The sequence below is a fragment of the Athene noctua genome, chromosome 10, assembly GCF_965140245.1.
Source record: "Athene noctua chromosome 10, bAthNoc1.hap1.1, whole genome shotgun sequence".
In the NCBI taxonomy this organism is placed as follows: domain Eukaryota; kingdom Metazoa; phylum Chordata; class Aves; order Strigiformes; family Strigidae; genus Athene; species Athene noctua.
In genome coordinates this window covers 5,532,769-5,548,687 of record NC_134046.1, presented here as the reverse complement: position 1 = coordinate 5,548,687, position 15,919 = coordinate 5,532,769, and the positions used below count along the sequence as shown (strand labels likewise).

At 42.0% G+C, this 15,919-nt stretch overlaps 1 protein-coding gene across 12 annotated transcripts in view; it reads left to right on the top strand.

Annotated features, from left to right (window-relative positions):
- Positions 1-15,919, top strand: part of CADPS (calcium dependent secretion activator) — a 220,930-nt gene that overhangs the window by 160,041 nt on the left and 44,970 nt on the right. For 9 of the 12 annotated variants that reach the window (XM_074913788.1, XM_074913784.1, XM_074913783.1 and 6 more), the window contains 3 exons: positions 3,419-3,525; positions 9,218-9,374; positions 10,372-10,513. In XM_074913788.1, coding sequence (XP_074769889.1) covers positions 3,419-3,525; positions 9,218-9,374; positions 10,372-10,513 — 406 coding nt within the window. Of the gene's footprint in view, positions 1-3,404; positions 3,526-4,784; positions 4,794-9,217; positions 9,375-10,371; positions 10,514-15,919 lie in introns of all 12 variants that reach the window. The other 3 variants (XM_074913785.1, XM_074913781.1, XM_074913790.1) reach the window with 3 other exon arrangements.

Sequence of the window (15,919 nt, the reverse complement as noted above, 5' to 3'; positions counted from 1 at the left end):
TGCAGTATTCTAACATTTGGAATAGCAAGTAACATATTTGATAGAGCTGGCAAGTTTTTATATATGATTCAACCCAGAATATAAAAGCCACTAGAATTCCAAGTTGAAAATAATTAAATGAGCTGGAAACGATCAGGAACCACACATTTTTAAGTGACAGATTTTTTTACATGTTTAAATTGCACAAGAATATTTTATAGCTCCCTTTAACCAACAGTGACGTTTAATTCTAAAATGTGTAATTGATATTTGCAAAGCAATTAATTCCTGTGGCTCATTATTCTATTGCTAAATGTACCTAAGCATTGGGGTGCTGACTTGAAGTCATCTTTTTTAGTTCACCTTTTCTGAATTCCAGAGTTTTAACTGAATTAACCTATTTCAGTTTCCTCACATGGCTGCATGAAGTGCAGTTTCATACTTGCATTGAATTTTTAGCTTTCTGATTGCACAGTACTGTAGGATGTTCGAATCTGCTGACTTCTAGAATATGTGTTGTCAAATGGTGTCATTACCGTGTTATACTTCAAGTACCGATAAGCAGAAACCCAGCAGCTTATTCCATTTGTATTTGATCATTTCTGCTTATGTTCCTTTTGAAGTTTCCATCTTCTTGTCACTGTTTATGAAGTCATTTGTCTCTTTACTTTCGGTGTCTCTCTCCGTCATGCACAAGCAGCCCGTCCATCCAAGCCTAAGCCGCCGGCTGGGCCACCACCATCTCAAACGCAGACTAACATGATAAATCATATGCTCAAAGGCATGGCCAAACAGCCGCCAAGTACTGTAATAGTCTTCCTTTCTTTTATTCAGTGGTTTTCTAGTCTAGAAGTTGCTTGCGTAGCAGTAGAAGGCTAGTTCTCATGTGCAGCTTTATACAAAGTACCTAGCGCGATGTGGTAGGTTTTAGAGATTTAGAGGTAGCATTTATTTCAAAATGTCCACATTTTTTTGTCTAGCAATGTCTGACATATGCAACATTTTCAAATATCAACGTCAGCACAAAATAACATTGTTGTTGCATAACATTTTGCATGAAAACTATAAATATGTATGAGCTTTACATGATGTTGGATGAAATGTTTGATAAGTATATCGTATATGTTTCATGTAACTGTCAGTGCTCCAGCTATCTTAGCAGAATATTCTGATGTATAGTAACTTAACCAGGGAAATATTTAAAATAAGAAGAAAAAAAATTAAGATTGACATCTGCTGGCTGCCAAAGTTGTATAAGCATCAATATTTTCTTTAAAGACAGCATCTCTGAGCAGTTGTTCTTATTAACACTTTTGTCTTTTAGTTGTATTTGAGAGCAGATCAGTGTTGCAAATGAGAATGGGCCTGATGCTGCTCTGATCAATGGAAAAGCTTCCCCTTGGCCTCAGAGGTGCAGAAACAACCAGAGCTTACTAAGGGACATGTCTTTGGGCCTCTTTTGCAAAAGGACGAGGTTTCTACTTCTTGTAGCTAGTGAGGTGCTGGATTGAATAGGAGAAAGAATGAGGAGTTAACCAGCAGTTCTTCAATTTCAGTATTTGCCCAATAAATTATATTAAGGGGAGCCTGGATTTTTTTTGTGTATTTCCAGTGATACAAGAAACAAAAAGAAAATTGGAGAAGAAACCCCCAAGGCCCCTATTTGTGGCATAAATCAACAAAAAAGTCGAGTTAATTTGCATGGTGCTTTACCATGTTGCATCTCTCAGCCAAGCTGAGCACCTGCAATGCCAGACTTCAGCTGACCAGGTTACTGAGCTCCTCTGAAGATCAGCCCGTGTACCCCTCACTCAACCACCCAAATGTGACCATTCTGAAAAATACGCCTTTCCTTTTTATAGTTTACAGGAAATACCTGTGGACAGGTATTCCGGGAAAACTAAGAGCTGGCAAGATTTTGAGGGGGACAATTAAGTCCTCAAAGCTCACTGAGCCTTTACAAGTCAGGGGTTTCTCCCCAGGTCGCCCAGTAGAGCAGAGCAGTGCCACCTGCGTGCAGCCACAGGTTTCCGTCCCAGCAGTAAAGAAGACCTAAACACTAGCAAAAAAATTGGTGAGTGCAGAAGGCTGGAGCAAGATGCCCATCCAGTATCTTGCGTGTCAGCACAACCCGAGCTGCTGGCTTAGCTGGGCTCCTTTGGGAATCCTGGGGTGGTTGCTGGTAGTGGTGCCTCAATGCATGTGCTGCTAGCTAGGGTTTTGCTGCGTTGAGGACACACAGTCTGTTGTACGCTGCTAGCTGCAGGTTGATTTGGCTCTTAGGTTTTTTGATACTTCACCCATTTACAAATTCTCCAGCTCTCCAGCTTTGGTATCATGCAGTTCTTCACCCTAGCTGCACGAGAGAGCCAGGACTGGCAGCCAGTCATTGACCGGAGGGACACGTCTCCTAGTGAACGTGGTGACGTGCTGCAGTGTGGGTGCATCCCCAGGGAGCAGGTCTCCTGCTCCACTTCTCCTCAGGGCCACCATGGCAGGGAGATTTCACACACCTCAGAGAAGCGAGCCGTGGTGTCAGCTCACAGAAACCTCCTCGCTTGCGGTCAGCCAGCTCTGCAGAAGCTGTAGTTTGATGAAAATGTGATTATTTTCTTTTTCTCTCTATTATTTCTAGTGAAATACTCTAAATGTGCCACATTGTTAGCACCTTGGATGTTTAATAATATAAATTACCTGGAAGAATATAATTTAATTGTTTTTAAAAGCCTTCAGAAAATGCTGCAAAATAGCTCAACATAGCTAACGCCAAGCTCCAGGATTTAAACTCTTTGGTTTGTTTGCGGGGTTTTTGCTGTAAAGTTGCATCTCTTTTCCCATATAAATCTTACCTATGAACGCTTAGTGGGATTTACCACTTTCCACTCCCTCCAGCATGCGTAACTCCTTGACCCTTGTGGAGTTAAATCCTGGAGCAAGGCAGACCTGCAATTTTTGCTTTCAGTAGCAGGTGACATTTAAATTGCTCGAGTCTGACAATTTATTAAAAGTACAGACAGATTTGTTTGAATTGATCTTCTTAAAAGAATTTTAAAATAATATAGACATGATTTCTATAATAGCATCATCTACACTGAAGGATACATACTGTTCCTATATTAGTGGCCAGATGCTGTCTTTAGGGAATGCGATGTTCTTATTTGAGCTAATAAAGTGGCACCATCTCACCATAAAGCAAAACAACTCTGACAGTATTGTGAAATTTGGAGCTGGAGCACTGTATTTTCATAGTATAATAACGAATGTGGCTTTCTGGTTTGCTCAGTACTAATTATATAAGCATTTAACATATGCATGAAAAGATCTTTAAAGCGGTAGAATATTATCGGATTTTATTTTTTTTTTTAAACCTCTAAAATAACTTACTGTACGTCTAGCTTTTCATTTTGCCTCCCTTTTAACTCGAGTTCTTGTACTACAGAAAATGTAGGCCGGTTAGTCACACCAGCTAAAAAATTAGAAGATACAATACGTCTGGCAGAATTGGTAATTGAAGTCCTACAGCAAAACGAAGAACACCATGCGGAGGTGAGCAGCGGTGCCCTGCGAGGTCGTGTCCCCCAGGTCTTCAGCAGGCTCCGGTGGCTTGCTGGCAGCTTTGTACATTTGTGTGATGTCTTCCCACCTGGTGCTGGGTTATCTTCTTTAAAAACCAAAAGCATTCCTAAATAATGGTGCTTGAGTGCAATGAAGGCAAAGTAGAGTTCAGGAAGATTGCTTTTGCAGAGGGGAGGGGTGGGCTACAGGAGGAATTAATTAAGTTCTGCTCTCCTCTACGTCAGTCTGCAGCCTTTCATACAGCGCCAGCAGGAGCCGAATCTGGCCAAATGTATTCACCACCAACTACATACAAGAGCAAGCCCGTGAACTTTTGAGAAAGGTCGTATTTCCAAATAATGTCTTGTGTTTGTGCCTCCAGACAGCATTAGCGGGTCCCTGCAGCAGCTTACTGCTCCTGCTGTCCAGACCTGGAGCAAGGAAAACCACCACAAAACAAAACAGTTATTTTTTTGTCCCTTTCTGAGCATTCAGGTTGTTTCCAGGGGTTTCCCTGGGCCCCTGCGGTACATGATTAACTCACCTGGTTTCCTGTTAGCCTCTTCTGCCTTGGTTTATTGGGAATACCTCAAGTACTAGTCACAGAGGTTAGGATGAATTATTCTCTGTTACTCATTATTTGGATTATCTAAGGCCTAATACATATACTCCTAACTCTTCAAAGCACTTTAACAAAAAGATTCATGTTTTAAACCCACTGAAATCATGTCATAGTCAAATATAGACCAGAAAATCATGAGGCTTGATCCTGGAAACACTTGACCCCACAGGCAGCTGACATTGCTAGCTGCAGTCCCGCTCTCAGCACGTGGGGACATTTCTGCCCAAGCAAGTGATGTTGTGTACCCATGTAAGTATTTGCAGGATTGAGTCCTCTGTTTTCTATAAATCTGGTGCTTTTGGATGCATATTGAAAAGTTAACCGTTTTGAAATTCAGAGTGAACAGTTATTGTTGATGACTGTAGGTAATGTAGCACTCATTCACTATTTTCTCTTTTCCTTCCCATTGATATATATATATATATACTCACTATATTTTGCATTAAAAGCATTTGATAAATAATTTCACAGTCACCTAAAAATCATTCCAGTGTATATTAAACTTGCAGTATAATTTAACTTATTGATAATACACAACAATCCACAACACCCAACTAATGCCTGATTGCATATTTAAATTTCCTCCCTGTTTTTCCACTGTTCATTCAATCTTGGATGATCCTGGCAGGGGAAAGAGGTATGTGACTAAACCGAATGAAACGAGTCACTCCCGTCATATTTCGTGCATGCCCTCTCAGTGCCATGTTTCCTACTGGGATTTTACCCGGGTTGCCCTCGCTTCCGTAACTTTGACCGAGGAATGTAACAGCAACTTCGAGTCGGCTGCTTGCAGAGCTGGTAGCCTGACACAGGAGGGTAAATGTGGCATAGTAGTCTGGTCCATGCATGTAGCAATGGGTATATTTTACGAGCGCTGCAGTTACATCCCAACACAACCCTACCTGCCTGGACTCTCTCCTCAGCCTGTTGTTACCTCTGTCGTTTTGCATTCACCCGACCTCTAGTACACTGTGGTGGAGATGGACTAAGTACTACACGAGTGCCTAGAATGGTAGTGGTCTTCCTCTGGTTTTGTCTGTATGTGCCTTGTACTGGATATACAGTATTTATATGTAGAGAGAGAATATACGGGGTGAAGAGTGAAATAAACTTCATTTTTACAAAAGCGAGGGGGTGCTCGACAGCGCATCACTTGTGCACGAACTGCGATAACCTGTCCGAGGATAACGAGTGTTTTATTCCACTCCTCACCAGCACAGGCTGGATGTACAACCAGCTGCGAGGGAGTTGTTTTTAAAACGCAGGTTATTATGAAAATAGTAGGTTTCTGAAGGAAGCGGTTGCAGGGCTGGTCGCGTTCAGCCAGCCACGCTGCCGAGAGCCTCACCAGGAGGAAGACTCAAAACTGTTCTCCAGCATCTTTTGTGTCATAAGGTTTTGATTAGAGACAGAAGGTTAATGCCAGCGTGGATAGGAGGCATCCTGGTCCCTTGTTCTGAATGGTGACCTGGAAGGGTGAAATTCATCTCTCCAGAAGCCCGGCACACTGTCGGTACGTTATTGAATCCCTGTCCTGAGGGTGGCTGTGGCATTTCAGCAGTGTACAGGCAGTTGGCCAGCTCTCTGCATACTTTGAATTGCACCCAAAGGAAGAGAGAGAAGAGGCTGGGTGGTTTATCACTAATTTTTATTATGCATTGTAGCCACATTATGATCTCACTGTGCAATGAGAATTGCTGAGGTATTGCACTTTTTTTTTTTCTTTTTTTTTTTTCCCCAAATTATGCCAGGTGAGGGTTTTTTGATAGGTTGTCATTTCACCTGGAGAAGGTTTGAGCTGCGAGGTGTGACTCTTCGGTCTACTTTGGATGTTCAGCAGAAAATTAAATAGCACCGCTTACTGAAGAAATGCCTTAATTTACTGAAAAACAACAGTTTTTGCAATTAAAACATGCCCCTTTTATCCCCACATGGACATCCAGGCAGACTCCTTAATGAGAACCCAGAAAATAACACTCAGAGCATGGAAAATGTTCAAAATACATTGCAACAGAAGTGCCGTGTCTAGTCAGTTGGGTTTGTCTTACCCGTAAGCGAGAAGCAAACCAGCGCAGGCAGAAACGCAGCAGAAACCATGTGCCTACGTCTGTAATCTGTGAGAGCGGGAGGTCTCTGTCATTGTGTCATCTCTCCCATCAGACGTCTCCCACCTCCCTTTCCATTTCTCTGGATGACTGATGACAAATGCCAGAGACAATGGCATTCACCTATTTTTAAACTTGTGTTTTCTCTCTCTATGTATACGTATGTGTATATGTATATATGTATTTTAACTCCTTGAGGTCATACATATATACATGTGTATCCATGTGTAAAATATACAATAATAGGTGTGTTTGGCTAGAGAGCACACTTTTTTTCCCCGCTGTGTTTTGAGCAAAGCAGGTAAGTAGATGGTAAATAAATGAAATGTTACCATCTTGAAGGAGATTTTCGAAGTATGATGTTACTGCTCCCACCGCAGGAAGGTCCTGCTCATTGAGACTAGGGAGGAAGAGGTTGAGGATCCTGACGTAAGTTAGGGACTTACAGAGCTAAAATTTGACTTTGCAGCAAAAGGGAAGCTGTGACTGGTTTGGGCAGGTTTTTTTTTTTCCACAAATGATCGCATGTTTTTCTTCATATTTTCTCCTAAAACTAGCTTTTTCTTTTTTCCTTTTTCATGGAAGCAGGTTTTTATTGCAGGACTCTGAAGTGTTTATGTTGGGATGTGTTGCAGAAGATATTCTTTGGCCTCCCCTCTTTTCCCTCCCTCCAAAATGCTGGTTGCCATTGGTCCTTCATAGCAATCACCTCTTTACCCAGACCTGTGGGCAGTATCTGCTGGGGAGACAGCTTGGCAGGCTCTTGGCAGGCCAAGAGAAACCACATCAGAGCAAGGATCACCCCGACATCCTCCTTGAAAACCACAGACAAGTGCTACTTATTTTAAGAGGACCTTCGGCAGCCGCACGGCTCAGCATCCTCTCGTCTCCCACCTGCACTCTGGGGAGAAGGTTTGAGCAGGCACTGGGAGCAGACCTGGCTCTTGATGTTTTCCGTTCCTGTGCAGTTTCACAGCAGTTTGATGCCTCCTGATGCAGCACTCCGATGCTTGTTTGTACACCAGCACCAGAAGTGGGAAGATCTGAAGAGCATTGCCACTCATGCTCAGCCCTCCAGGCTCCCTCACCTCGATTTCAACTTTTCAGAGCAACAACTCTGCCAACACCCCGGGCCACCGTCACCACTGCCCCTGAGCTTTTACAAGCACCCCAGGGCAGGTGTTGCTGCGGCAGTGCCAACAGCTTCATCCACGTGTGTGGGGCTGGGGACAGTTTGCAGACAGAGGAGCCCAGTGTAGCCACCTTGTCCCCATGCCATGACTGCAGGGACACTGTAACCGGGTGGTGGTGCTGCTCTGGGCACTGTGTTTGCCCAGCCTGCCCCTTCATGGCACAGCCCGCCTCATCCACATCTTCACCCCCACGACCGGGCAGGCCCACACTAAAATTACTTGGGGGGTTATTCGGTTATTTTTGTTATTTTACATCTTGGATGTGCTCTGGGCGCATAATGCTCAGTGCCACGTCCAACCACTCCATGTCTTCACACCAGTTCTATATCAGCTCGTGGAATAATAGCAGGGCAATGTCAGTCTGCTTTATATTCTGGGGGAACAAAGGAGTGGAAATAGTCCCAAAGATCCCCTGCCAGTATCACTGGCAGCTGAGAAGTGTGACAAAAATAGGAAGAATTAAAGGGGACTATGGAAGTAACCTGGTTTTGGGGCACTGCTCCCTCTCCACGGCCAAGTGAACCAGCAGCCAGAGTTGTGCTCTGCACATCAGTGCAGTTCTTCATCAGTGAATCAAAACTGAATCCCGAGAAAGTGAAAGTCCATTCTGCTTATTCAAGTCTGCTAAAATCTGAAAAAAAATACCCTTCCCGACTGGCAATTCCTCTTTGAACTGATTTCATCTATTCCCAGTCTTTTCCGTTTCATCTCCAGTCTTGTGCCTGTGCTAGAAATTTCTTTTTCTTGCAAAGTGACGGAAAGCCTTTTCTTAGGTCCTTTAAGTCACTGAGTAATTTCCTATCACTTCAGAATGACAGCACATGGTCCTAACGACAGCACTTCTCATATTGCATGTTCCCAGCCAGAAGTGATTACTAAACACGCATGCATGCGTTTGCAGCATTCACATCTGAGCCATGTATGATGTGAATGCCACGTCAGAGAGCCCGTACAGTGAATTTTAAGGACCCATGTGCATGAGAATGAGTTACTTCACTGATATTTTTTGAAGTTTAGATATATTTTTTTCCTGGCTCTGTGAAAACATAGGCTTGCCGTAGATTTTTTTTTTTTTTTTTTTTTTTTTTTTTTTAATCTTGGCATGTTGATAATAGAGCTTTGTAATCAGTTTCCTAATCAGTAGCTTTATGAAGGTGATAGTGTGTTTCTATGGATGTGTATAGCTAACCATGTAAAATGAACAGTGCTGTAATAACTTTTACGGGTGATGTTTGAAATATCTCTAAAGGAGACTGTGAGTGATTTAGGACAGATTTTAATGTCTTAGGTTTCTGGTTTTTCAAGACAAATAGAAGTAGTCAATCCAAATAAAATTTCAACTGTCGAAAAACACAGCAGAAAACCCACAAGCACAGTGAAGAAACTCCTAAATTTCTATAGTTTAGAATAAGAATTAGTTGATTTTTTTTCTGATAATTAGCATAAATAAAGATGAATGAAGTAATTTATTGTAAATTGAACAGACAAAACCTTCTCTGCCACGTTACAGCTGCGTGCCTTTACAGTGGAGCTCTGAATAGTTTCTCTACTCTACAAGAAACCTTTGTATTAAAAGAGCAGTGCCTAATTCCTGTGATTAGCACTGTCTGTGCAGGCTACTACTTGAAAGCACTGTTCTCTTTACAATAAAGGTAGTTTCCATGGGATGCACATTTCTTTTGAGATACGTGGCCTAAGATCTTTCTTTGTGCTTTATTATAACTAATATACTTCTTTATTATCTTTTTCTACCAACTCTGAAGGCCTTTGCCTGGTGGTCAGACTTAATGGTTGAGCACGCGGAGACCTTCCTGTCACTGTTTGCAGTGGATATGGATGCTGCGTTAGAGGTGCAACCCCCAGACACCTGGGACAGCTTTCCACTCTTTCAGCTTCTAAACGATTCCCTCCGTAGTGACTGTATGTATTGTATTTTGATAATTTCTTTTTCAGTGGGCAGCTCAGGTTACTGATAATACTTTCAGCCTCTCCGTACTGCACAGAGAACTGAGATGGGTAGAGATTTACAGTACATACTCTTTTAGAATCAACTTGGTTTTGTTCCATTTCCACTAGAAAAAAAGCACACAGACACCCCTTAAATCAAACGCCTCAGTCAAAGCTGAGAAGTTGAACTTGTGTTTTGCTTCATCTTCTCAAGTTTCTTGGTAATGGCTGCCTGATAAGCAGGGAATTAGGTACTCTATCTCACTGTCATTAAATGTGTGTATTGTTTTATATGTGTGTGCTGCATTTATTGAACATGGAGTAAAACAGTCCCTGCTTTAAAAGATTTTATTGAAGGGAGGAAAAATATTAAAGTAAATGGAAGCAGGAGTAGTTCAGAATAGCGCTTTGTGAAATAAAGCTCTTCTCCAAAGCACGTGGGCCCATGCCTTCAAAACCCATGAGAATTTGGCACTCTCCCGTGTGGTCTGACCACTCCCTGGGGAGCTGGTGGCAGAATTGGCATTGCCTTCAGTTAGATCCCAGACCAGAGCCCCAGTTGGCTTTCTACAACCACGTAAAAAAGCCAGGGACTCATCCTCAGAGAGCAATTTCCAGCACCATGGTAGTGAGTAACCAGAGAAGAAATGAGTCTGCTGCCTGAAAAAGCCATAATTTTTGCCATGCTGTATTTCTTACATCCGTTTTATTCACAGGAAGTAATAATGTATTTGTAAGTTTGACGTTAATGGAAAAGAAGATTCGTTGTCTGTTTATTTGTTTGGAGTAAGAAGCCATTCCTGCTGTCTTTGTCATGAACACTGGTGCCTGATGCCAGCTCCTGTTATGTTCTTGAAGTTTCTCCCTGTTCGCTGACAAAATCATTGTGTAATGAAGTGCCACGCTGTGGTTTGTTACAGAAATTCTAGTAACAGTAGTGTCTTACTATACTTTTATTTATCTATTCTAGATAATTTGTGCAATGGAAAATTCCACAAACACCTCCAAGACCTGTTTGCTCCACTTGTTGTTAGATATGTCGATCTGATGGAGTCCTCAATTGCACAGTCAATTCACAGGGGCTTTGAGCGGGAGTCATGGGAGCCAGTAAAGTAAGGAAACCTCCTTTGATACAATCGGAATTTGGGTGCAAGTGGATGGAGATTCATACAGAGATGAATTAGCAAACATAAGACTGGACGTGCAGAAAGTGCTTTAGATTTTTCTAGTCTAATGGTAAAAATAGAAGGCCTGATCTCTTGGGGGTTTTCAGGTTAATAAGGGAAATGGTATTTGCTTTTTGAAATGCATTGCTGCCTCAGTTTGAACCATGTGCCTTTGGACATGGAAGCATGAAAATGTGAAAACCTTCTTAGCTTCCAGCATGGCTTTTTGGATCCCATTCTAAAAGGCCTTTTCCAATGCTGCTTTTGAATTCAAATAGCTCCTTTTCAGAACAAAAAACCTTGCTTTACTGTGTTCAGTCCAGCCCTATCCCCTGTGTGAGTCATTGCTATATTTATTCTTCTCAGTACTCATTTTTGCCACCCACCCCATGGAGGAATAGTGCAGCGTTGTGCTTCTCACATCAGCCCCGCAGCTGGTGGCTGCACGTGTCCCCATGTCCCAGGGCAGCTCTGCGGGTCCCAGCTCCCTTGCCTGTAGGATTAGGTGTGCAGAAACCATAGTAAAACACAGGCGAGATGTTTCAAACAGAATCAGTTACTGAATTTGGAGAACGAGGAATTTACCAGCAAAAAATGAGTAGCCTGAGAGAAACCCAAATTGAACTCAAGAGCTGGTGAATGATAAAAACATGGCATGTGCTTTGGATTACTGTTGTTATTTCACAGGTTTTGAAGCATTGCTGAACCCTGTCATGCTTGCTCTAAAAAGCCAAGTCAGATCCTACAAAGGAAAAGAACAGACTTTTCCTTCTAATGAAGGTATTCAAAGATAAAGATCGACCCTTTGCAAACAGCATGAGTCTGATGGTGCCTCAGACAGGGGATTGGGACCAGGTGACCTCTGGAGAGACTATTTTCCCTGCTTTTTTGTGATTCCCTAGGTGAAGTTAAGTGGCGCTGCACTCTCAGAGGTTGCTGTATAAAAGAACGTGTGGTCTTTCAGGGCTTTTCACACCAAATATGTTCCGTTTACAAGGAAAAGAGATTTTGTTCAGCAGCCAGCCTCCCATATGCAACCTGGAGTCTGAGTACCCAGGTTTTTTCCTTTCTTTCTTGTGCATCCTCAGCATCCGTAAGGATTCTGCCTGCCAAATCTCAGGCCTTTTCTTGACACCTGATCATCCCCTCTGTTTTGAGTGGGGTTAAGTGGCTGGCATTCAGGAGCCTCTCTCACTTTCCATTTGCTGTCTTTGGTCTGCAGGCTAACAGGATTAAAAATCCTAAAAAATCTTGTTTCAAATAAGCAGATGTGACCCAGAAAACATACAAGAAATAGATCTTTCGAGTAGGAGAATGCCATTTTTACAGCCACTCCTTCAAGCAGAATTGCACTTCGAAGTTAGCATTAACTTTAGTTTCAGAGCTCTGCTTTAGTAATGAATGTGTTTGTATTTCCTTGTCTGTTATGAAACAGAGGCAGTTAACTCTGTGTACCTGTTCGCCTCAGTCAAGCAGTCAATAAGCAATTAGTTCTGCTTTTTCCTTTTGTCAGAAGCTGACATCATTTTGGCTTTTAATTACTTTAGTGGCTTAACTATAGATGTCTATAAGTACTTGGCTGTGGTACTTGCCTGTCAGAATGCTTTGTCCCTGGGTATGCCATTGTCTATCATTTTCAAGTTATCTTTGATAGTTATAGATGGTCTTTTCTTAGTTCTCTTGTAATGGTTGTTCAGTTCTGGAGTCCCAGTTACCGAGTGCTTTGTGCATTGCAGTTTCAAGCAAAAGCCCAGGATGGACTATCTGCCTTACAGATTTGGGTATTTTAAAGATTTCTTCCAGCAGAAAAGTGGGTGCTTTTCACAAGAAGCTTGTGTCCGTCTGGTGAAAAGGTGCACTCTGGGGTTTTTTTTCACTAGTTGGTACTTTGTTCTTGTGTCTTGCACACAAAAGCACGAGTTGCAAATGCTGGCTTAACGCGATGTGACCCACTGAAGGAAGGCACCAGGGAATGCACAGAGTGGCACAGAGGGTGTAAGGGAGAAGAGGGGTGTCGTTCCTAGGATCTTATGACACTTTTGATGGGCTGTTCAGAACTAAGGCATCATCTTTTGCCTCCTGGGCAGACCACCTGCTCCTCTTTGTCTGATTGACAGTGATCTTGCAGAAAAACTCAGGTCAGAGACTTATTTTGTTTGATTTGCCCTCCTGTTATCTGCTGCCTTCTCCCCCCACGTCTGTACTGCAGCACAGTTGAATTTTTGGCCACTGATTCTCAAATAGTTTGGACCAGCCAATTCCCACCCAAGCCATGGCCTCCCATTGCCGCCTCTCCAGCAGAGCTTTTTGGGAATTGGGAACACTGCACTGTGTTTTTCCATGGCTTTCCTCTGCTTTGAAGAAAGGCCTTCAGGTTGACCGGAAAAGATAGATCATCGTAGCTGTTCCACGGAGCTTACTGTTGTCCTGCTTTGGATCTCTACAGTGAATTGTAGGAAGGAAATCTCATTATCTTCTGTTAAGCAAGAAATTATTCCACAACATAGTCTTTTGAAAGGGTTTCTCTATGCTCATGCTTGCAATCAAGGCTGAAATATGTAGCCCTCCATAACCTGACCAGATGGCAGTTTGCAAGCATGTATTTCTTCTATTTTCATTGCTGAATACTCTGCACCTTATGCTACGAGTTAGGTATAGAAATCACAAACAGTGAGAGAGATACTGTTAAGTATTGAAAACATGGGGGGAAAAAGCATTGATGTAATGTGCTCATGAGGGCTATGTAATCTGCCTCTGCAGAGCTGCTGAATTTGCAGGGGGTCCGTGCCCTATAGCTAGAGCAGCTGGTGTGCTTGTATGAATCCACGCAGAGAAATGTGGAACGCTTGTCCTTCGCACAGTCATCCAAATATGGAGGATAAAGAGTAGGTCTGTTCTCTGGTGAGTTGAGAGGTCTTGGAAAAGTAGGGTTTGCAATGGGTTTTTTTCATGCTAACTTCTCAGAGAACGCTGATTTATCTTGCAGCCAGCAGACACGTACGTGTGTGTGTGTGTGTCTCTGTGTGTGTGTCTGTGTTGAAAGATCTTTTTAAGCAAATGCTAAAGCTGGTGCAATGACAGCCAGTTTCAATCGCTTGACTAGGATGTTACTGACCTATGGCTGTCTCTGCTGCACTGTAGTCCTGGCTTTAGCATCTATTAATTGCTCGCTAACCCTCTGCAAACTATTTATGAATGTATCGTTAATATAAATGTAAGAACTTGGTATGATTATACTAATCATTTGATGAGGTTGTACTACTACAAAATGCTAGTGAAAAATGTTTCCCCTTAAAAGAAGCACAGCTGTAGTGAAAATGAGTATTTTTGTTACTATTCTGGGTGTCAGTCAGAGGAAGAGCACAGATTTGACTGCCTACTTCACTATCAAGCTCTTTGCTTCACATCGAGGCTTTTGTGAAAAGATTTGCTCTTGAGCATTTGCTCAGCCTAGGCAGTAAGGTAGTAAGCATTTAGAGTGATGGAAGAGACAGGCGTTTGTGTCTTCCATCACTAAATCATTTCAGGCATCCCATAGGAACTGAGCCTTTGAGTATGGAAAAGGGTCGCGTTTAGCTCTATTCTGAAGCCAGGAGACAACTCCGTAAAAATGCTGTGACTTTTCTGTCCTCCTTTCAGTACTAGGGCAGCTCTACAGGAGCAGCCCCTGTGCAATCGGACTTGTTTTCTGTGATTGGTGCTACAGTACAGTGTGAGTATTGGGATGTTGTCCAGGGGTATGTTGCCAATCTGTTTGCACGGAGAATTTCCCTGCAGACAGTACAGGTGAAAGCCATTTATACAGCGAGCAGACACAAATGGGGGTGAATCGGAAGAAGCCAAGAAAACAAGCCGTACGGCTCCAGAGAATGCGTCTTTTATCAAATGTATCAGGATCCAGTCCTGAAGCTGAGTCGTCTTAAATCAGACAGCCCTCATCTTGTTGATGCAAATGCCCACATTCCCTGCCTGATGGCTGAGGTTATATTTAGCCATCTATATTAAATAGGCATGGCTGGCTTCTAGAAACAGTTTCTCATCTTGGACCTGTAGTTTTATGGTCTGAGCAACTGCAGGCTGGAACATTTGTTGGTAATATTAATCATTTTTTACAGGTCTCACTGCAACTGTTAGCCAGATAATTAGATCAGTTGAACCTGCAAAACTGTGCATGTCAATTCAGGAGAATATTTTTAAAATTAGTTACTGTATGTTAACATAATATACTCCATTATTTTGCTGTTTTGTTTTGTTTTAAGAGTACTTATTCTTGCAACATATCCTTGCATCAGCAAAATAATGTGTTGTATAAAAGAAATATGTTTCCGTGTGAATATAGTATACTGTTTACTCTAGAAGTCATATTTTATTAATACAGTGTTTTTATTAATATAACACTGTCACTTCTTGAATTTTAATATTAAAACCAAAGGTCCTCTGATTTATGTATTTACCATCTGGCTAAGTTATTTAAGTTGCTTTTCCTTATACATTTATATGTTGTCCACCTCTTGCTATTTCTTTATTTATTCAATATCAGTATCTAACCACATGCACTGCCATTTCTGAAGATTTAACACTCTCAATCACTATGGAGTCTGTGTCTCATTCAATAATCATATCATCTTAATAGCAGATACAGTATGAATGGAAACAATGGACAGCTTTGTTCGTTAGTAAATTCTCATATCTGCTTACTGCCTAACAAAGAGGAGAAGCAGATAGCGTGAAGTTGAATCTGCTAAGAATCATAGAAACAAAGGAAAACTAGAATTTTTTTTTTTTTTTTCACTAGAAAAATACTTTGGATTGTGATTTTCCTCCCTAACAAGGGATTTTATTCACAAAGGGAAGATGAGGATAAAGTCTATTCCCTAAGACTTGCCACCAATAACAAGCTGAGCTCTTGCAGAGATGTGGTTCAATCTTCTGTTGCGTTAGGAAACATTTATTCAGTATAGCCAGCTGAATTCCATTATTTTGGTTTTTGATAAATAAAACATGCAGTAAGAAACCGGGTTGAAAGTATGACTCAAGGAAGTTGCTAAGTTTTTCATATTCCTTGAAAGACATAGTGTATAATTTGATAGTTTTCCAAGAGTCCAGATAATGCTGCCTGTACTGTAACTAATTTAATCCGGGGGAATGGGAGAGACCTCCTAACGTGGCACGTCCTGGTGCGGTCACTGGGAGCAGGGGAGTTGAACACTCAAGCTGTGCCCACACACACCAATAGAAATGTTTCAGTAGCTTCAGCAGTGCAGGGTGAAGCTGAAATCCTGAAGTCCTGATTCCATTTTCACTGAGCCCAAATAATGATCCGGTCCAAACAGTGTCAAAGCATCTGGTTTT